This window comes from Oryzias latipes, chromosome 6, assembly GCF_053564925.1.
Source record: "Oryzias latipes strain Hd-rR chromosome 6, Olatipes_Hd-rR_3.1".
NCBI classification, from domain to species: Eukaryota; Metazoa; Chordata; class Actinopteri; order Beloniformes; family Adrianichthyidae; genus Oryzias; species Oryzias latipes.
Window position 1 is genome coordinate 16,164,672 of NC_136242.1, and position 22,036 is coordinate 16,186,707.

Here is a 22,036-nt window from a genome sequence, read left to right on the forward strand (position 1 = left end):
GAGAGCACAGTTTTCAGCCTAACATTTCAAGCATGACAGGAACCACCACTTGGCAAAATGAATTAAACATGTGCAAAGAAAGGCTTCCTTGCTTTTCACACATTTGAAAACATCCACGTACACAAACGAGCTCATAATTGGTCCTAATATTCAAAACAAGAAGCAATTATCAGCAAAGCATTATGAGAAAAAAAGGTGGAGCAGATGAAAAACTGAACCATTCTGAGGAGAACTGAATACGATGAAGGCTGTGTGGGAGAATGTGCAACTGGATGAAAGCAAGCATTTTTCTCCACAGTGACTGTTGGATCCCCTCAACCCCACCCACTGACACCGTCCTTACCTTCCCCTACACCCCTATGACTTTCAGCCACATTCGTGCAATTTCAAGACGTTACTGAACAAACACAATCAGGAGAAATTATAGAGCAATAGTCTTGCTATTATGCATGTTATTGCATTTTGTTAAAATATCCATCTAAGCAAAATGCTGAAGATTCTTTCACAAGTGCACTATATTATTTCCAACCTTCCTCTTGCAATTGGTCTACCATGTTGTTTCAGCAGGGGCAATTAAATGTATATTCCTTCATTATAAATAAGTTGATAGAATTTACACTTTTTTTTAGTTTAAAAAATTAAAAGAGTAATTTTGAACTATTGCCCCTGAATTGAAATCTGCATTTTGATTGAATAAACCCATGCACCTCATGTTCTGTGTGAACTGTCAGCCCTCATCCTAAAAACATTTTTTGAGAAAATTCCAGATTTTGTTACAGTGTTAACATCAAATCTATTGCCAATTATTTGTTTGCAACAAATATAGTGATTTTTTCTTCTTTTTCCCATAAAAACTAGCAATGTGCTTTTTTAAACAGACATTTAAATTGATTGACTTAAAGCTGATTTATTGGGAAAAATCTTATTTTTTTAGACAGTGTTGGTAAACTACAACATTTTTGTTAACTTTCAAACAAATATACACTAAATCCCATGAAACACTTTCAAACTTTTCAGAGGAAAATTATACAAACATACCAGTATATATGACACATAACATTACTTGAGTTGTAGTGACAAATGTTAATCAAATAATCAGATCTTTTTATTAGTTTTTATTAAAGGTAAGATTTAGCCTACTTTTTTTTATTTCACAGCATAAATGAACTCTTTTATATCCAACTTTGCTTCCATCAAACATGCCTTTAATTTCATTTTATATTCATATGTATCCACATCCTGCATATCTATTAGTAAACAACAATTTCAATGAACATGATTCTATTTAAATCAAAATGCCAACAATGTGTGAGATTTGATATCCATGCATAAAAGGTATCTCGTTGTATATATGGATTTTTTTATGTCTTGAAATCCATTTAACATATTTACGTCTACGTTATACAAAAAGGAATATAAAATACAAAAGCAAGACCATTATAGAATTTGACTTATAAAATAATGTTTAAAAAAATGATAATAATACAGAGTTAAAGTGCTTCATTTGTCTGCGTGCAACATGATAGCAACCCAGAGGGAGGATGCTGGCAAATACATCTAAATGATGTTGGAAGCGATTTGCAGTCCAGTCAAGGTGACGCAGCATTGTACTAGACAACGTGTTGATATTTTCGACCTCACAAATATTGTTTATGAATAGCTTATTGGCTGGAATGGGACTAATGCAAATATTTAGGTTGGAATGAAGGCAGCTTATTCAAATCTTTTTGTTATAACAGTCTTCCTTAAGCTTTCAAACCATTTGAGACACCCCCTCACCTGAAGAATCCTCTTCCATAAATTGTAAAGTCATGCACAGCATACATAACAGCGTTAGACACGCATAAAACCCCAGATGTCTCAAAAACAAGAATAAACGATAACGAATAAATGTTTGAAGATAGGAGTCCAGACCGGGAGCAATTCTTCCATTTCTTGTGAGTGAATCTGGATTATCAACGGGTCATCTGAGAAGTGAGAGCTTCAGCCCAGAGAGGGGGGTCAGATCTGGGCCAGATTTTGGTACAGGGCCAGGAAGGGCGATGAGTAAAGATAGGGAGCCCCTAAACCAGGTCACTTTCTCTCACCTGTACTCCCCAAAGGGACAGTCATCGTCTCTCATGGGCTGAAACTCTGGGTCTGTGTGGGCATCCTCCTTCTCTTTGACTGATGAGAAACAAAACAATTTAGACAAAGGCCCTCAAGCAGGAAAGTAATATAAAAAAACAGTTTTTCTTAAAATGTAATCTTTGTAGCAATACTGAGACAAAAAGAAAACATCCACTCATAAACTTGATTGATATTTGTCCTAATGTCTAAAAGATGCTGAAAAGAGAATGCTCTTATTACAGAACACAATGATTATGGTTCAAAGCTTGGCCTGATTTACACCCCGAAAGATGAAACTGTCAAAATATTCATTTTAGGCAGCCATTAGGGATAACTAATAACACTGAACTGCAGCTTATTATGTTTGCATGCTGGTGTTTGTGCTTACCAGGGTACTTCCCTCCTTTGTTTCTCTGAATGAAGCAGATGATGAGAAGGATCAGGATGAGCAGAGCAATGGCACACATGAGACCTATGAACCATCCCTGAGTGGCGATGTCCACCTGTCTGCTCACCATCGCTGTCCAAAAAAAGGCAAATCTCAAATCATCTCAAATCCCGCCCACATCACATGTCCATCTCCTGACAAGGGGTCATCTATCTACAACCATGTGCTGATTGGATTACATGATTTTCTCATCTTTAATAATTAGAGATTTCACTTTACATTAGCCCTTGTTAGAGGAAGCATTCATGTTAGAGAAGTTAGAAATCTTAGCAGTGGCTTGAGCAGCATCGACCACACAGTTTATAGGTACACACAGTGACACACAGACAATCACAATTACACACAAACATATACGTATACAGGGGGTAAAATTATACACGCTACACATTTACTAAACTAGTAAACTGGTTCTGCAATTTACTAACCTAGAATTTCGCAAAAAAAATATATCATCCACTCATGTGCACTTTCAGATGATGTCTCTCTACCACTATACATCCATTGAACTCATGCTTGATGATGTACGACAACAAAACGCCACAAACTAGCCAACACGGCCACGCAAGGACGAAGGCTGCATTCCAGGGATTGCCTCACCTGGAACTGTGACCACAAGCTCATCAGACGAATGCAGCGGCTGGTCGTGGTGACCATAGGCCACCACACGGACCCTATAGGACAGGCCGCCCTTTAAGCCCTTCAGCTTAACATTCTGAGAGCCATTTACAAGCTCTTTTTGCCACTCCTCTTCACTTTCACCTGTAGGAAACGTTTATGAAGTGAGATATGTTTACTTGGGTGAACGCAGCTTCTAATAAGCCGTGGAGGTCATGGAGGCATGATGGAGCATCTACTGGTATGGAAGTTTACTACAGTCAATTGGGATTGATTATGGAGTTTATGAATGAGTTATTGTGGTGGCCCCAAAAGCTTAGAGTACTACATTACAAAAAATCCTATGAAAATCCCCAAAGCTTTTCAAAAAGCAAAGCATTTTTAATAGCATTGCCAGTGGTCTTTAAATTATTGGTGCATAGTAAGCCCGTCTCCACTTCCCATCTTCCATCTGTTTACACACTCTCATGCTGGCTTACAGCCCCACACAACCACCAGCATAACTTTACCGGTGCAACAAAAATTGTGAAAAATATCGCCTCTATCTAGGCATACTGTTTTGAGTCCAATGCCAGATCGGGCGAGGAAAACCAAGACATACATGGATCTAATACATGTCTAATTGTACAGGTGGATGCATGGAAGCAGCATAGCAGGGAGCTTGTGTCTTTGTAGGTCCTATATTACAACTACAAGCTTTTTCCAATGGCAGTTTTTCATCTGCTCCAGATTCACAACGATTTGAACAAAGAAATACTCAGAAATACAATTTTAAGCTTAATTTTCTTTCCATATGTCCTCCATCATCAGGATAAGGCCACAAGAACATGTTAAAAATCAAAAACAAAATTTCCATCAGAGTGCATATTTATGGGTCATCATGGCCAGCAATGCTACGTGGCCAGCTTTTGGGCCGATAATTTAATCAAAGTCCAAATCAGGGCATAGTGACAATCTGCAGAAAATGACTTACTGAAGTTTCTTTTAGTAGGCTGGGAGGGAACATTTTATTTGCTAAGCAAGTAGGTTACATTTAAATTTGCATTTTCATTTTCATTTGCTTAGCCACCAACTCTAAATATCTAGAAATTGGATGACTATTAGAGCATTAAAAACACCTTTCTTTGTTTCTGTGTTCTTTGCCTTTAAGCTTAGCCAAACTCCTAATTAACTGGAAAATTACAGTCCAAACTGAAGCAAGATATTTTTCTAAACAAATAAAATATAGCTTATAAGCATATAGATTAAGACCTGGCAATGCTAAAGCAAGGATATTTAGCACACAGTGTAAATGCTCTGAAAAAGTTATAATGTAGTTTTTGATTTCTTTGATTTTGTCACTTTATATTTGAGCTTTCGGGCCACCATACATTCACAATGGGCTCAACATGAAATGTGCTGCGACTAATGATGATGTTTTTCATAGTAACTTTTTCTAAATGAGTATCGTGATTTTTTTTCACCACAATTTAATCCATTAAACTGTTGATGAAAGAGTTATACGACATTAGCTCCTCCATCCTATTGCAGGTGGATAAAAACAGTGGGAGGCACTTGAGTCAAACTCATCTGGCATAACAAGAATGTTTGATCTGCTTTTCTCTCAGGTTTTCTGCTTTAATTGCATTCATGTTGGAAATGAAAAATCCATACCAACAGCACTTAGCAATTAGCAATCCAATCACAGGAAGCCGTTTTTAACACAACTGGATCTGTGCTGGTAAAAGCCTGATGGTTGCCAACATTTCTATTCACCTGCACATGCCAGTAACAAAGAATCGGACTCTTGGTGGTTAATGGAAGAGTTGAGAGAAATACTGATGCTTGCTTACTGTTGTTTGCTATGTACTCTACATAAACATTTTTCTCGGAGCCCCAGTACTCCCAACTGATCAGGGCACCATCATCTCCAACCGAAGAGCTAACGTTTGCAAAAGGACTCGCCGGTCGCTCTGTACACATGAGAGAAGAGACAGCTATCAAGAGCAGGCAGTCGTACAAGATTGTTAATCAAAGGAAATAAAGCTTTGTCTCGATATTTGCCTAGATACATTCACTTAGACCAATATTTATCAAGCAAATGCAGCTTCAAAACACAACAAAAACGGAGACCTTATGAAACTTGATTACAAAATGAGTCTAAAGACGTGCATTGCACTAAAATCACAGCACAGTCTGTACCCTTGAGTGGCGGATGAACTGTTCGAGACCATACTTTAGGATGAGATGTTTGGCTCTGACCTGCAAACAACATTCAGAGGGGTAAACACGGCACAAGACACACACATGAAGAAGACATGCAGACATTTTCCACAGGAGACGCTCAAAAGCCACTGCGTAATGAGATGCCAAGCTGCACATAATTAACATGCCAAGCACATCCGTGCCATGCAGGGAAGAAAACATGTCATATAGATTGAAGTGGGACTGCAATGTTCTCTCTTTACTTAGGCAAACCACATAGGTGTCTGGAAGTTTCTCCTGGTTCTTGCGCTAGATTTTGTTGCAATTATCTACAGAACATCAAGTCTGCCAACATGCAGCATGGTCAACTGTAAGTGGTGTTACTGGATCTGCAGCGCAGCCAATAAAGCCGAAGATTGCATATCTGCTGGGTTCCCTGTTACATTTCCAAAGCATTTTGTAGCCAATTTTGTCAAAAGCGACTTGCACAGTATTTTACAATTGGGGGCTTCCCCAAGGACACAATGACTGTCAAGCCTAAGAGCTGAACCAAAACCAAGCGATCGACAAACAGCTTATAAAAAACCTCAATGGCAGGGGGTTCACGGACAAGATTGATTGCATGCAAATCTCACATCGTTAGGCAAGAACATAGAAAGGCATAAATTACTTTTCACTTGATTGCTACAGAAAAAAAAAACTTAAAAGTGTAGTCATTCCATCCAAAAAGAGTGAAAACCATCATAGCTGCAAAGAAATTGCATTTTAAAAGCATATGTGCCCTAACATCTATCATCTATGGTAAGAGGTAATTTGCTTCACCATCATCCAGATGGTTTCTGAGACATAGTATGTGTTCTAAGTGAAGCTTTAATGTGTTCTATTCTATGAGGGCAAAATCCTCCTCAATATGTAGGAGAAAATAGAGTCACTTATCGCAGGTTCTGTCACGCATGCAAAAAATATTCCCAACAAGGTTACTGTCACATTCTCTATTTTCAAGCTTGATTTCACAAGCCACTATTATTTTTGATTTAGCTTTCAGCTTCTCAGAGACTGAAGAGCTTTTGGCATTTAAAAAAAGGGCTATGGTGACACATTCAAGACTTAAGATTAACATTTAGGCCTTTAAGTTGACTTTTGTAAAATCTTTGTAAAATGTTTTAAATAAAGGTTATAAAAGCTTTTTTCTAAAGCACATTAAAAAATAAAAACTTTTATTTCTTATATTTAAATCTTTAAAAAAATGTGGACAAATCTTCAGTAAAATTGATTTAAAATGTTCTTTTTGTTGTGTATCTTCCTCATAAAAATTAAATAGATGTGTTTTGTGACAAACATTTTATATGGTTGTTGATTTTTCCGAATGAAAATTAAAACTAGAATTCAGGATTAAATATTGATCCCAAGGGTTGTTGAATCTGATCTGACTTACCTTCATCCACCATGATGACCGCTTCCTGAGTAATGGCTGGGCCTGCTCCAATTTTAGTTTTTGCATTCAAATAAAACCTGTAGCGTGTGCTGTACTGGAGGTTTGGCAAAGTGACTGAGGTCTCATTGGCAGCCAGGGCCAGCACCTCCTCCTCGCCCAGCTCATTGGAGTTATTGACTACAAGGATGGATGACAAGAATGGTGGGATTGGAGAGGAAAAGGGGGTATCGGAAAGCAATGAAGTAAGTTCAATATTTGGATGAAAAGGAGGGGGTTGTAGATGGGGCATAAATGAGGGGGAAAATGGGTTGAGAAGATAACAGAGGTGTAGGGAAATAGAAATGACCAACTGTTAATTTGTACTGTTGTATTTGCCATAATAAACTATTAGATTACGGTAAAAGACATGGAAAAGAGTGACGTACAAAAACTACACGCTACATGGAAGAAAGTGTCACCGGTGTGAGTTACAAAAATCTAAAGTATTGTGTTGTGAAGAAAATCTCACCTGGCTGGTATTTGAGGGTGTAGCCAGTGATGTGCCCATTAGGATCATAAGGAGGACTCCACTTAAGGGTTAAGGAATCTAGGTTTGGGTTAGAAACTACCAGAGAAGTAGGAGGTCCAGGAACTGGAGAAATAAAAACATCTTTTTTTAAAGTCTACACCCACAGATGTCAGGCAATAGGAGATGGAAATCAGACAGTGTTGGTCTTCTTACCTCCCTCAGGTGTCCTAAAGTGCTTGGTTATGCTTGGGGGTCCTTCTCCTCTCCCATTGAAAACCTTCACATAGAATGAGTAATCGCTAAAGGGGTGTAGACCAGGGAGGATGCCATGGCTGCGGTTTCCGCTGAAGGTGAGGATTTTCTCCACATGGTCGAGGTGATGTCTGTGGACGCCATGGTCTCTCCAGTAGTGCACCTGCAGGATGCAATTGGTATGCACCAGCTGAATCCAAACTTGCAGCGTGCAAACATGTGCATACACCCATTCAACAGTATAATTGCGGATCACCTTGTATCCTTTGAGAAATCCTCGTATTGAATCATCGGAGACAGTTTTCCAGCCAACCTCTGCCATGGTACTGTTCCTAACGACTGTCCGCAGCCCCGTTGGAGCTGACTTTGGCACTGCACGACACAAAAAAAGCAACACAAAGTTTCATAGCAGTTTGGAAAAAATGCACCAAAAGTGTCATTCTAACTCACCATCTTCTCCAGAGTAACCAATGACAACTGCCGGCTCGGGGCCTTCGCCATAGTTGTTCACAGCTTGAACTTTGAGCTCATATGGAGCAAACGTGGATGTACCGGATACCACAAATCTGGAATTGTTTGCCACGTTTGTTGTGATCCACTCACTGCCTGGCTTTTTCTCCCTGTACATTACTTTGTAGTGAAGCCCAGGACCGTTGGATTGAAGCTTTGTCAGAGGCTACCAAACGGGGGAAAAAAAATAACATTTGCCTAATTTTTCAGCACAAAACGTTTTCTTTGCAGCAATTTATCATTCTGTTTGTGTTTTAAATGCATTGGGGTCAAAACATTTAAGATGTGACTACCTTCCAAGAGATTATGAGATTGTTAGGTTCTGTTCCCAATCCCTGAACTCCTGTAGGGTTCTCGTCTGGAGCTGAAAAACAGACCATTAAAAAGAAATCACAGCTTTTTCAAAAGAAAAGCCACCATATGGTGGCCCACATTGAGATTGTCTGTGACTTCCACGTTGTGCAGCTGCACACAACCCCTTTACTTTGCTTCATTTAAATCTCCAAATGTACCCCATGTGAGCCAATTCCAAATTCTGTACCTGCAGGATCGGTCTTGTACATTTGGGATGGGTTGCTGGGTTGGCTCCAACCCACATCATTGAGGGCTAGAACTCGAAATGTGTAGTGGACGTGGGGTGATAGTTTGAGATGAGCTGATGTTTTGGTTCCAGGAACATGTGTAAGGTTATGCCAGTGACCTCGATGGTGCAGAGAATCTTCATACTGGATCAGGAAATCTGATGAAAGAAAAAATACAGTTTTATTGCATTTATTAGACAGCAACATTTTGAATAATGATAGAAGTTTATTTTTGGTCACTTGTACATTTATTTATTTTTATATTTAACCTTTATGAGGTTAAAAAAACATTCAAAAACTCATTACTCATAGTTTCAGATGAAAGCTGTTGCCAAGAATTCTGGGCAACAAAAATTATGGGGTTTTATTATCTTAAACTTGGTGTTTTTTGTTTTACTGTCAGTATAGAAAAAAATACATAAATTTACTATTTTTGGCCAAATTGAAATTTCATTTACATGATAATTACATTTTAACCATTTGTATCAGAAGTTGCAGTATAAAAAAACATTCAAAATAAAGGATTTATAGGTAAAAAAAATAAAGACAACAAAAGCACTTTTTGGAATACCAACCGACTTTAAAACATTAAAAATTTGAATATAAGTATTAAATTATTTTAAAAAAAACATAGAATAAATTTATTTGAAAAACACAAATATTTAATTTGTGAGAGCAAAAATCCAAACATTACATTCCATCCAAAATAGGACTTTTTAAAATCAGATATATGAAATTAAACATGAACCATCATAAATGGATCTAACTTGATTTTCAAAATTATCTTGCAAAAGAGCAAGAAATGTATTCATTCTTAAACATGACATAAGGAAATGTATATTTATTCTTGTTTACATGGAAAAAATACTACTTCAAAATTCTCTAAAAAAAAATTTTTATGATGCATCACTGAGGACTTAAAAATTATTTTAACAAGAACTATTTATATGTGTGCATAATTAATGTAATATCTTCACTATTTCAAGAATTTTTTAAATTAGGCTCTTTATAACAACTGATGGGGCTAACTTTATAGAGGTCACTGCAGACAATATAGCGTAGCTTATACAAATAATGGCTGATGTAAAAAAAGGATTATATAACAAGGTATTTTATTATTGCAGAAACAAACTTAAACTTTTGAATAAAGATTCCCAGTAAAGTTTACTCAAGTTGATTGATAAAAACAAAACTAATTAGACGTTGCTTTGAGAGCTTAGCTGAATTTAAAATAGTGCAAAAATTCAATTGAGGTGTTAAATGTACAGACTCCTCCTAACACACATACTCTTGATGTGACTGTTGTATTCATTGCCAGGGATCCAAGTTAGGACAACGCTTCTCTTAGTCTGGTCTGTCAGCTCCAGGTCAGTCGGAGGATCAGGTCGCTCTGGGATAAAAAACAGAAAAAATATAAAAATCTTATCAGTGATTTTTTTTTTTGTACTCTTCCTTTTTATAAAGCCATAGCATGCTGTGACCAAATGAAGCAAACGACAAAAACACTTTGAAATTTCACTGACAGCCAAATACATCTTAAGTTGTGAGCTTCAACCAAAAAAAAACCTCTTCTAACTTAACGACTCATGCAGATGCTTCATCATGCAAACAAAATGACTCACTGAATGATTTTTTTTATTTTGAAAAACATAAAACTGATTCTGCATATCTTGGAATACTTTTATGAAACATCTAAATGCATCATTTAAAAACATTCAAAGAAATGAAACATTTTTGAATTCATAATTTTTCTTAGTCTTAAAGTCAAATGTACCCACTTATTTTTTTACTAAATAAGCACAAAATCCCCAAAGGTCATAGAAAAAAGTAAAAAACAAAATAAACACTGATGTAATAAATAAGAAAGAAAACAACAAACTGTCTTGTAATAACCCAGAACCAAAAGTATCATCAGCCTTGACATGCTGCATTCAACAGACAGATTCACCACCAACACAGAGCCATGCTCGCAGAGCACGTCAGCGTGCTCACGCAGGCAGCAGGTTTACCGTCGACAACAGCTGGGGCAGGCGTGGTGTCTGGAAGAAGTGGGTGGTAGTGGTCGTGATAGAGGGGGAGGCGCAGGAGTAAAACAGTGAGTTCAGTGGTCAGTCAGCCGTAAGAAAGCAGACATTTACCTGACTGTTTCGGAAAGCAGTCATCAAATATTCATGCAGCTGACATGACCGCTGTCTGAGTCTGCCCTGTTATACTCACTTCCAGTTAACCTGGGTAAGGCTGACTGGCAATCTCCTGGGTTAAGTGGAGCACAGACCTACTCCACAGAGTAGATCTAAAAACAGAGTTCTCCTACTATTACTACTACTACAACTACTACTACTACTACAAACACTCAAACACTGAAACTGAGCTCCTTTTCAGTGTTACCTACCTACGACAGTGAGCTCTGCGCTGGCTGAGACGTGGTCTAGAGTGGTGTTCATGATGCATGTGTACATCCCCGCATCACTGTCCACCACATTAGTGATGGTGAGACTCTCAGCCCCCACAACAAATCTGCATTGAGGATAGAAAAACCTAATTTGATCTGATGGAAAACACTCTTACAAGACTTTATCTTTAAAAAATAAACACTATTGCTGGTGGTATTAAATAAAATACTTTGTGAACTTACAATTCAATTTTCCTATCAGCTCACATTCATTTTCAAAAGAATGCCATCAAACAACAACAGTAAAAATGAGACGTCCGCAGACGTGTCAGTGTTCTGACCGGTCATCATCTGGAAGCTCCTCGTCGTCCTTGAGCCAGGTCATGGTGGCAGTGAGCGATGAGTCATGTTTCACCTTGCACTCAAATGTCACAGATCTTCCCCTCTTGATCACCTGGTACTCTGGCTGCTTCAGGAAATGGGTGGGTTCTGATGACAAGGAGGAAAAACAGTTGTTAGCAACCTCCTTTAGTCAAATCACTAACGCATTACACGTCCCCACATCTAAAATGTTTTGGGGGGGGCGGCATGAAGTCTAGCCTAAACAACAGCAATACTCTCACCTTTGACCTCCAGGAAGACATGATTTTCAAAAATCCCAAGGATATTCCTGGCAACACAAGTGTATTTCCCGCTGTCTCTTGGTCGAGATATCCGTATTTCCAAGGTGCCGTTGTCATGCAGGGCGTAAGAGTCTCCATCCAGAGTGCTGGACCTGCTATCTTTGAACCTGAAGCACAGAGAGGACATGTAAAAAAAAAAAAAGTGGAAAACACACTTTCCTCTGTTCGAAGTTCATGTACTCACCAAGTTATGTTTGGGATGGGCGATCCAAAGAATGAGCAGTCCAACATCGCCCGGTGGTTTCGGATGACCTCGTACTTTTTGTTAACAGGTGTCAGGACTCTGGGAGGCTCGGCTACAATGAAGCAGTGGGGGTTTATTTTCAGCTTATTGCCCCCGACAAACACACACACACACGAACTAATGGGTCAAATACAAGCTTCTGTTTCAACTTACAGAGCACGTTGACAAAGGCATTGGCCAAGAGGTAACCAAACTCATTGGACACGTTACACTGGTACACAGCACTGTTACTGGTCTTTACATCCCGGAAGATGATCATGTCATCCTCTACCTTCATGGTGTCATCTTCTAAACCTGCTGGAATGTTAACAAGTTGAGTGACAACATCAGAACTTTGTAGAATAATGTTTGGACAAATTATTAGCCCTTAAATAAGAAAATAAGAAAAAAGAAGAGGACAAAACTAAAGAAAATGGGAATAAAGTCTGCAAGTACCAATAATCATGTTTGATAAGATAATATGAAAAAATAAGAGTAAGCATTTTAAATATGTAATCATTGTAGAATTGTCACCTTAAAGCTATGACTTGATGAAAACAAAAAGACTGGTGAAAATATGAAGCTGCAATATTAAACCGAAGCACTTATCAGTTGAAAGGATGGATACGGCATCCCAAAAAATGGTCTTAATCATCCTAATTAATGGTGTTTGCATTGCGCAGGATGTGCTTACTCTCGATGGGCATGACATTCTTGGTCCATCTGATGAGAGGTTTGGGTTTGCCGCTGGCTCTGCAGGTCAGCATGCCATTTTCTCCCGGAGACAAAACAAGGTTACTGGGGGGGCCGCTGATCCAATAAGGGGCAGCTGTAAGAAGAACAGAGTGGTGGAGATTTGATCAAGTCAGCCCACTGCTGTGTAAGGAACTGTGAGCATCAGTTCCAAGAAAAAAACTGAAATAAAAAAATGGAAACCTTTGACAGTGACGTGGAAGGTGTGGTGCACAGAGCCAAATTTGTTTGTCGCAGTGCAGCGGTAAACTCCTTCCTCTGAATCAGACACATCGTCGATCTGCAGAGTTTTGTTGAACTGCAAGAAGGATGTGCGGCCTGCTGGGAGAACACTGCCATCTTTGGTCCATGAGATCTCAGGGGTGGGACTAAAGAGAAAAGGTGAAAAGAGCGACAGTAATCATTGTCGTGCAATGAGCAATTGAAGAAATCCAGTCACAAAAAATGTTTGGACTTACCGTCCTTCTGCGATGCACTCCATGTCCAGTTTGTGTCCTCTCAACACCACCTTGGAACTGTGGCGGTCTTTTGGAATCAGAAAAGAAGGCATCCTCTCATCTGCTGGGGCCTCTGAGGTCACATGTCAACAATCAAAAAGGTCAAAAAGGCAGAGCAGACACCATGTAGTCTACATAAGTCCTGAAGGAAGATTTATCTTCATCAAACAAGGCTGTTTACATTCACTAAGCCTTTTATGGACAACTCGGTTATGACAGTAAACATCTGCTGGACAGTAGTGCTGTTTCTCAACTCAAAAACGGTCTTATCTAACACTTCATACTCTGTATTTTAGGAGGTTATTCGTAAGAATATATATGTTATTGCTTTGTTGCAGTCCTATATTAAGAAAATAGCTGTGTGAATGTTTTCAGAATTTAGAAATTAAGAAAGGTTGGAAGAAAACTAAAACAAGTTGCGACAAGAGTTAAAAGATGTGAAAATATATCCAAAAAAGAGCTAAACTATTAATATTTGGCAATCAAATCTGAAGATGTGTTTGAAAGAATATTGCTGTATCGATTTTTTAAATGATTGGTACAAATGAAATGATCCCCGGACAGCAGTAATGCCAAACAGTAACAAGAGGAGGTTAATAGTCAAAAGAGTTCTGGAAAGAGCAAAGGGGGGGAAAAAAGGGAAGTTAATCATGTTGGGGGGGTCAAGGGGGTAATTGAGAGGGTAAGCTTCAGGCCTGGGTGCTATGTTAGGATCAACCACTAGAGGGTGTCAAATGTCCCATTTGATTAGAACAGAGTGAGCCCCTGGAAAGCCCAAGGACGTCGGGTTGAAGGGTGGATGTTAGCAGGTAGGAGGCTGGAGGTCGGAGCTCCAGGTCGGGAGCAAAGGGGTTAAACGTATAGACGGTGTCAAAACTCACCGCTAAATAAATCAGTGTCATTGTAAAAAGCTGCCATTGTGTCATTGATTGAATCCACTGGAACACAACAGAAAAATCACACAGCACAAGTTGAGAACATCATAACAGACTTTGAATGAAAAGAAATAACTTAAACCTTGAAAATGACAACAAAAAAAAGACAACAAATTAGGAAACCATCAGAGGCTGGCTGTCGTCATGTGAGCCATAAAAATGCCACAGAAAATGAGAGTGGTCTTTGTTGGGGGATGGAGAATGTGTACACAGAGTGCCACAGAGAAGTGGCGGTGAATGGCTGCTCAGCAGATAGTGTTGAGAAGCGTGAGAGCTCTGACAATATGTCTTTTCAATAGGATGGCGAGCCCGTGGCGTCTGAGGATGGGATCCCAGATAGGAAGCTGTTTTCCTCCCACACGCTGCTCCAAACGCCGTGCACGCGCTCACGCATTACTTGCAGAACACTGTCGCTCTCTGTGCATCTGTCTTGCACAAGTTCGTTGCACCTTAAATGGGCTCTGTTTGCTTCTGCTGGAGACTTACGGTTGAGGACCTTGACAGTGATGGGTTGCTTCTGCTGGATGGTCTGAGTGCCTGGGAAGCGTGCATAGCAGATGTAGTCATTCCGGGAGTCTTCTCTGCGCACGTTGGAAAAGTACAGGTCCCCATTCAAGGACTGGGACACTCGCGTGCTCTGAGGCAGCTTTTGGAAGTCTGAAATGAACAGTTATTTATTAACCCTATATAATCATTCGTATAATGTATGACACACGCATTTCTGTGACCCCTATCTCATTAGCATGATCCAAACTTTCCTTAAAACCCCTTTTATAGAACCTTGTTCATGTTTTCTGTAGTTCATCATCGCTCCACTAGGGGCAGTAGAAGGGCTTGGTTAATTTTCAAAACTTTATGATGAGAATAACTTATCTGTTGTTATTTGTTTTTAAATGACTAGTTGTTGTATTGAAAGAGTGCAACATTTGTTGATAATTAATGATATATATAATAAAGTTACACCCTGTTAGAAATGTGTGGATGAAATTTCAGACATTGGGTAAATAAGGTGCTCTTTTTCCCTGAAAACTCATGTCACCATTTGTGCATCCTAGACTAACTTTGTTGTGACTAAAACTCAGCAAATCACCCAACATATCATAATTGATACGATCTAAATCTAAATCTAATTTTCTCATTATCACAAATATCTTTTGTGAATTTCATCAATAGATTTTGAAAACACATCTTTAATTCCAAAAAAAACAGAATTTTCTATCAATATTTAAAAGAGTAAAAAAAAAATCTCAAATTTTTTATTAAACTATACTATACAAAGAAAAAAAACATGAATTGACCCTTCTGATGCATTAACGAGTCTAAAATGTTTTGTTTTTTTTTTTTGCTTCAATGGTACCACTTAGATCCATACTTTATAAGGAAGATACGAAGGAAAAGTAATTTAAATTGCGTGTTTTACTATTGTCCATCCAGAATATCAAAGGAGGAGGTAGGCCAGCGGGGGGCTCGCACGGCAACACCAAGGAAACGCCTTCCTGGACCACGCGCGGCTTCAGTCTCTCCTTTGACCACAAGGGGGATCCTGTCAGAAGAGTTACATTGACATCAGCGTTTGTGTCCAGTCACTTCAACCTGACATGAAAATCTGGATGCTAATGGACTGTTGAGACATGATGACAGATCTGATGTGACAAACAGGAGGCAGATGTTGAGCTGAATTTAAAAAAGCTTAAGGGAAAAAAACACAACAGGAGATTTGACTCGACTATCCCGTGAGGTAAAACAAATGCTGTTCTGCATGCAGCGTTACCTTCTAGAAGTGCTTTTAAGATGGAAAAAGTGACTTAAAAGGTAAAAAAAAAAAAGAAAACAGATGAAATTCATATGAGGTGAAATGTGCATGTTCTAAATCAAACTGGAAATGGAACAGAGAGAATGCACTTACTGGACTGACGCACAACTATGTTATCAGAAACAGCCTTTCCGTGTTTGTTCTCGGCTGTGCACTGGTAGACCCCCTCGAAGCTTTCAGCTCTTCTCTTGGTAATGTCCACCTCCAGGGTGCCAGAGTTGGGTCTCATGTTCACATTGGGGTGCTCTTCGATCTTAAAGTGGGCCCCGTCTCTCGTCCAAGAGAAACTAAAGGGGGGGGAAAGCAGAGTGACTCCCTTTTCATTGATCAATAGTGGCAGGATTGAACAAACATACATTTTATTAACAAACTGTTTTTCGAGACGTGAATTTTTCCCCCTACCTGGGGTCCGGATTCCCTTTTGCCTCACACTTAATTTCAATGTTCTCTCGTGGGTCAATGATGTGATCCTTGGGAGACTGAGAAGTTATTGTCGGCGGCTGCGGCACTACAGGCAATCAAAAAAATAAAAAATAAGAGCGTGTTATTCATGTCCTGAATAGCAAAACATCCCTGTGCAGCTGTATTGACCACACAAGCAGTCATTACCAAAAGCACTGAGGCTCAAACCCACATAACAGTTTTGCTGACATGCAATAAAAAGCTCTTGCAAGTGCAACAGCAGAAAGGCATGCAGGACACTCAGGTGCATTTCCTTTTACAGCCATTATCTGATGCCTAATGTGTTCCTGTCAGAGCTGCGGAGGCAACTAATGGACTACGACAAAACAAATCGTGTAGGAGGAACTCGTGCTGTGTGCAGTTTCACCTACAAGTACAGAGGAGCAGACAAGGAGCAGAAACAGCAAACAGAGAACTCATGCAAAATGAAAAGTCCACTCCAAATCACACAGATTCACTCATATAAAAAATAATGTAAAAAAATCTCCAGCTACACAAAAAATCAACAAACACAAAAAGTCCAAAAACAGTCCTGCTGGGGATATTTTATTGTTGGCAACTTACATCCTTCTTGAACTTTAGGGTTTTTCCCCAACAATCGGCAAACCAGAAAAAAAAATGTGACAGTGGAGAGGAAACAGGCGTGAGTGATCATCAAGTTCTCAGTCCTTTTTAGGTTCGATTTTCAACTCAGTGAAGAAAGTATGGACAAGGTCACTTCTGCATTCAAAGTTTCCAACATCTATCCAAAGAAATTCATATTTTCTTGATATTTTTCTGTTTTCTATGTCCACTTCATCCTGTTGAAGGGCAAAATAGTCCCTGACCAACTCGCCAACTTATCAGCAGGGACAATAAAGAAAAAGAAAAAACAACATGGATGCTCACTTACTGAGGATTCAATAGATTTATTTCTTTACTTATGTTAAAAATTATTTGTTTGCTCTTTTTGTTTTTCCATATAGAAAAATAACAAATACATTTTTGAGGAACAAGAAAAGTAGACCAAATAAAGTTGAAGCTTATTGGGAATAAATAAAGAGCAACAGTTTTAAACTGGCTCTATAAAAACAAAAAAGATTATTTCTTATTATTTTAGTTCTGTGTGGTTCAGAATTTTTTACTACTAATACCTGATCTTCTTGTGTTTAGGAAAAATCATTTCAGTCATTTTCGTCAATTTCTAAAATATAAAAAATAAATATTTTTGTAAACTCAATGGCGCTTTCAGAGAAAAGCACGAAAGAAAAAAAACTTGTAATCGAAGATTGTTTTCTTTTTCACAAGAATTAATAAAAAATATTTCCTTACTACTTTTTTTTTCAACAAACCAAATTTACCTTATGTTAGTTGGATCTGCAGTGTCCCTGTTACCTATGGCATCATCATTTTTTTGTTTTCCTCGGTTGTAACAATTTAAGTCAGCGTCTAGTCTAAAAAGGAACAAAACTTTTTTTTTCTTAGTTAAAAGGCAGTTAAACCCATTCAAAGCTGTTTAAAAATCACATTTCCAGCACAAAATTATCCTGGTTCTTATGTAAATATTTACGCAACCACTCATCAGAAGGAATTGCAGAGTCATGCCAGTAAATCTACAAGGAATGAAAAGAGCAGACAGAGTTGGAAAAAAATGCAGAAACAAATCATTTGTAAGTGTGTGGTGAAGAGTGCAAGTGTATGTTTTAGGACAGAAGCTAGAAGAACAGTGACTCAAAAAGGCTTGCTCTGTGTAGAAAATGTGGAGTCTTTATGCAGTTTGTGGAAATTTACAGTCAACTTTACAAGAGCAAAGAGAAAAAAAACGTTTTTTTATTCAGAAACAGAAGAATCTTTAGTCGGAGACTCTTTGCAGCTGCTAGGCAAATGTTCATTCCTTGATGCCTGACTTTATTTCCAGCTATGAAAACAAAAATTGATTATCTTTTGCTTTCAAGTAGATGTTAAATTGAAGTAAGTTTGGAGCAGAAGTGGTTTGATGTACATTTGCATCAACAGGCATCAATGGTTTTGTAGTGAGGTCCTTCTTCCTCCCTTTATGTTTTTTCTTTACTTTTTTCAATTCTTGTTAGATCAAACACAGTTGTGTACTTCCCTTTAGCTCTGTTAGAATCTACTCTAACCAAAGCCCCCAAAAAAAACCATAATCGAATGCAATGCACTCACAAATAAATGGATCAAATGATGTTTTTACTGCTTGCCTCAGAAGGCCCTGCTCTGATTGAAGAAGCTGTGTGTGATCTGTTGCCTTACGGTCTAGAGGGACCTCCAGCGCAGCGACAAGTTGTCCCAGCAACAGCAGGAGTGGCACCATCCTCCTCCCCTTCATGGTTAAGCCTGTGATGAAGCTCTCTGGCCCGAACCCGCTGACGTCCTCCTGCCTCTGTGTCACGCCGTGGGAGGATGCTGCCGCATCCACGGCTGCAGACAGGCAAGAGAAAATAACAAAGACTGAGCAAGACCGAAACGCAGAGAGATCCAAGCAGCCAATCATAACGCAGAGGTTGTTCTGTTCTGTGTTCAACAAAGGGTCAAAGGGGGATGAAAGAGTCAGAATCAGAGGCTGCAGCCACAGATCAATGTCTGTTGCCATTTGCTGCATCTTGCTCAAGGCTATCTCTCTGATCCAGTTCTTTCCAATTATGAGCAACAGGGTCTAAGCCAGCTGATTCTACTAAACACGTCAATTCTGCTGTTTTTACAATGCCATTAGGCCCTGCTGCCCTGTCAGTTTTATTAGGTATCAGGCGACACACTTTACATTCCATTACATGTTCTCCTCAGAAGGTCTGAATGGCTGACAGACAAAGACAAGTGATCTAAAAAGAGGTCAGGTTTTACTCAGCTAGCAGTCTTTGATCGGGTTTCCTCAATGCCTGAACTGTTCTCGTCTTCCTGATGAGCCTCACAGCAGGATCAGCTGGTTAAAGTGAACTAGCTGGTCTGAATGGACTGATGAAAGGTTAGCTGGCCACTCATCTAATTTTATTCGGTGAAAATTTATTTTCTCGTGTTACAACTTTGTCTGTATGAATAGAGTCGATTACTTTCAACACAAAAAGCTGCTCCAAACGTTCATACCAACCACAGCAAGAATGGGAAAGCATGTAAACTGATTCAAGTCAGGGGCGGATTTAACATAAGGCAACTGCTTGGGGCCCCGAACACTTTGAGGGCTCCAAGATTAACACATAAAAAAAGTTTCGAATATTTTTTCTCTCCAAGTGGTTATCATGACAATAAAAATACATAAAACCTCTGAAATACCATAAGTCTCTCCCTCTTTCACTTGGTCCATATTCTGCTACCCCGTTACAAGTTTACTGCTGATGCACAGAATCTTTGACAAGAAAAGTGTCATTCCCCTGTACTACAAAGGTTGCGGTTAACAAAATAATTGATTCATTAAATGTAAAGATTTTGCTTCAAATAAGAAAGTTTTGTATGCAGAAGACATTTGTTTGACAGTTAAATCCATCATTATCATTCAGATGCAAATCAAGACATTTGGATTGTGGCCCTCTAAACAACATAGGTCATTTGAATGACTTTTTGTTTGAGGTTGAGTAAAAAAAAAGATTAAAACAATCCCTGCAGAGGACCCCATATTATGGTTCACCTTGGGCCCCCAAACTGTTAAATCCACCTCTGATTTAGGTCAATATGTATACTTCAGATGTTGAATAAAGAGGGAAAAAAATCACATTTTAAATGTTTCTTTTGTCTTTTTTACTTCAAGACAGAAGTCAGACCTTTTTATGTTTCCCTCCAGGCCTTACTCGTCTTACTTGTCCATTATTGAACTGTAACAGTCTCATTTAGAGTTTAGGCAGACTAATTAGCTGCAAGATCACAAAAGCATATCATCAAGGCCTTGCACAATAGAACGAAACGTATGTTTTCTGACTTTGGGATTAGGTGGGTAAGACTGAAGATGGGCTGGTGGAAGTTGTCTGGGACTGGAGGCTAAACAGTCAGACAGTCAGAGCTGTTTTGGGCCTTCCCCTCCATAGGGAGCTCATGTATTCGTTAGCGTTGCCCCGAGGTCACGACTGAGTTCTGGCCCTAAAGCTGGAGTCTTGTGGTATGAGAGATGACAGTTAATGTCTGCTGCTCTTGGCTCCAACTACACCTCTCCTCCTGGGAGGCTCTGTGGTGTTTGCTTTGGGCAGCCAATCCCGCTGCAGTGTGTACACCTAGAGGCAGGTCTGGCCTGGGATTTGACATGCAAAGATCCATGAGTTAATTTCAGCACCCTATTTTTGCAGCTGCAGGGAGAACTGCAGACCTTGAATAGGTTACTGGCCATGTTTTTATGGTTTTTGTACATGTACAATAAAAACTTCAGATTTGTTTAACAAAATTCTTTTTTGGACTCAATTATTTTGCGTAAAAAGCAACTTTTCTTTTAAAATTTAGCATCATAAGCATCCACACACTTTTTTCTTATTTCTACATGAAATAATAAAACAATCATGGGTGATGTTAAAATATCAGCCATGGTGACAGCAAGCGAACATTAAAGATTTCTATCTGGAATCCAGCCAAAGTTCCATCCAGGATTCATTTTGCAATTTAATGAGCTGTAGCAGCTCAGTTTTAGCGAGAGAGTGTGTGCCTGCACTCACTTGAGTGTGCAAGTGTGCGCAAAGCATGCATGTGTGCTATAATTATCCCTGCGAGCTGCGCTGATAAGAGGCCAGACTCCCAGAGCAGGACGGCAGAAAAAAAAAAAAGAGAATTTGTAGCTGCAAAGAAAAAAACCTCAAAGCAGCCACTAGAAGGAAAGTTCAAATTTACCCCCCCCCCCCCCCCCCCATTTGATCACATTAGTCCCATACTTGAGCTTTTCCCTTCGCACTTACAGCAGAATGGATGTTTTCTAGAGATGACTATGTGTTGACAAAAAATCTGAACGCCAGTTCATATTTGAATGAACAATTCTTTGAGGAGACACAAAGTCTCTACCTCTGTTGTTGAACTCTGTAATGCATCTTGGCTTTGCAGAGATAGGAAAGCCTAAGTCAATAAAGCTTTCTTGCTGAGGTCTAGATATACATATGCACAGTGCCAGTGCTGCGCTGTCAGCCATCTGATAACAGGAAAAGAGCTCTTATGAAGAAACATTACACCCTAACAAAAATATCCAGGTGTTTGAGCTGCTTTCCTTGCAGGTGAAAGTGAAGAAACCAAAGTCCATACCATCTTCTCCCTTTTCAAAACTCAACAGTGATGAATTTCTATCTCAACTAACTGATTACTTCAAACCCCTTCAGGAAAAAAATCAAGGTTTGGTGTTTTGTGATATTTCTATCCGTCCATCTTTATTTTTGCATCTATTTTGACGTGTTTTTCCTTCCATGTGAGTTGGTAGCTTATATAAACTATAAGTAAATGCAAAAAAGTTACATGTCCGGTGTGTTGACATTGGTATTATTCATTCATGCAGAGCAACATCTCCAAGTCCCAATCCAATCATCTTTTGATGCATTCTGAAGGCGCCCCCAATAGTCTTTTAATTAGCCGTTGTTAGTCAAAATCCAAAAACTTGCGTTAATTTCTAGGAGATTGTTTCTGCAGAGAAGCAGGAGTTCAATGGAAATATTTAAGAACACTCAAAAATATTTCCATTGAAGTGG

At 39.0% G+C, this 22,036-nt stretch overlaps 1 protein-coding gene across 50 annotated transcripts in view; it reads right to left on the bottom strand.

Moving 5' to 3' along the window:
* Nucleotides 1–22,036, bottom strand: part of LOC101171409 (neuronal cell adhesion molecule) — a 76,466-nt gene that overhangs the window by 1,986 nt on the left and 52,444 nt on the right. For 3 of the 50 annotated variants that reach the window (XM_020703869.3, XM_078948488.1, XM_023955664.2), the window contains 28 exons: nucleotides 18,651–18,818; nucleotides 16,341–16,446; nucleotides 16,032–16,225; nucleotides 15,546–15,668; nucleotides 14,612–14,782; nucleotides 14,072–14,128; nucleotides 13,152–13,263; nucleotides 12,877–13,061; nucleotides 12,635–12,769; nucleotides 12,115–12,258; nucleotides 11,902–12,013; nucleotides 11,658–11,824; nucleotides 11,376–11,523; nucleotides 11,035–11,159; nucleotides 10,652–10,681; nucleotides 9,931–10,032; nucleotides 8,603–8,800; nucleotides 8,355–8,425; nucleotides 8,002–8,227; nucleotides 7,808–7,923; nucleotides 7,513–7,714; nucleotides 7,300–7,422; nucleotides 6,792–6,968; nucleotides 5,354–5,413; nucleotides 5,005–5,124; nucleotides 3,155–3,316; nucleotides 2,498–2,629; nucleotides 2,088–2,166 (listed from right to left, as the gene is read on the bottom strand). In XM_020703869.3, coding sequence (XP_020559528.1) covers nucleotides 2,088–2,166; nucleotides 2,498–2,629; nucleotides 3,155–3,316; nucleotides 5,005–5,124; nucleotides 5,354–5,413; nucleotides 6,792–6,968; nucleotides 7,300–7,422; nucleotides 7,513–7,714; nucleotides 7,808–7,923; nucleotides 8,002–8,227; nucleotides 8,355–8,425; nucleotides 8,603–8,800; nucleotides 9,931–10,032; nucleotides 10,652–10,681; nucleotides 11,035–11,159; nucleotides 11,376–11,523; nucleotides 11,658–11,824; nucleotides 11,902–12,013; nucleotides 12,115–12,258; nucleotides 12,635–12,769; nucleotides 12,877–13,061; nucleotides 13,152–13,263; nucleotides 14,072–14,128; nucleotides 14,612–14,782; nucleotides 15,546–15,668; nucleotides 16,032–16,225; nucleotides 16,341–16,446; nucleotides 18,651–18,726 — 3,653 coding nt within the window. In that variant the 5' untranslated portion in view covers nucleotides 18,727–18,818. Of the gene's footprint in view, nucleotides 1–889; nucleotides 2,167–2,497; nucleotides 2,630–3,154; nucleotides 3,317–5,004; nucleotides 5,125–5,353; nucleotides 5,414–6,791; nucleotides 6,969–7,299; nucleotides 7,423–7,512; nucleotides 7,715–7,807; nucleotides 7,924–8,001; nucleotides 8,228–8,354; nucleotides 8,426–8,602; nucleotides 8,801–9,930; nucleotides 10,033–10,651; nucleotides 10,682–11,034; nucleotides 11,160–11,375; nucleotides 11,524–11,657; nucleotides 11,825–11,901; nucleotides 12,014–12,114; nucleotides 12,259–12,634; nucleotides 12,770–12,876; nucleotides 13,062–13,151; nucleotides 13,264–14,071; nucleotides 14,129–14,611; nucleotides 14,783–15,545; nucleotides 15,669–16,031; nucleotides 16,226–16,340; nucleotides 16,447–16,964; nucleotides 18,819–22,036 lie in introns of those variants that run through there. The other 47 variants (XM_078948493.1, XM_078948494.1, XM_023955666.2 and 44 more) reach the window with 35 other exon arrangements.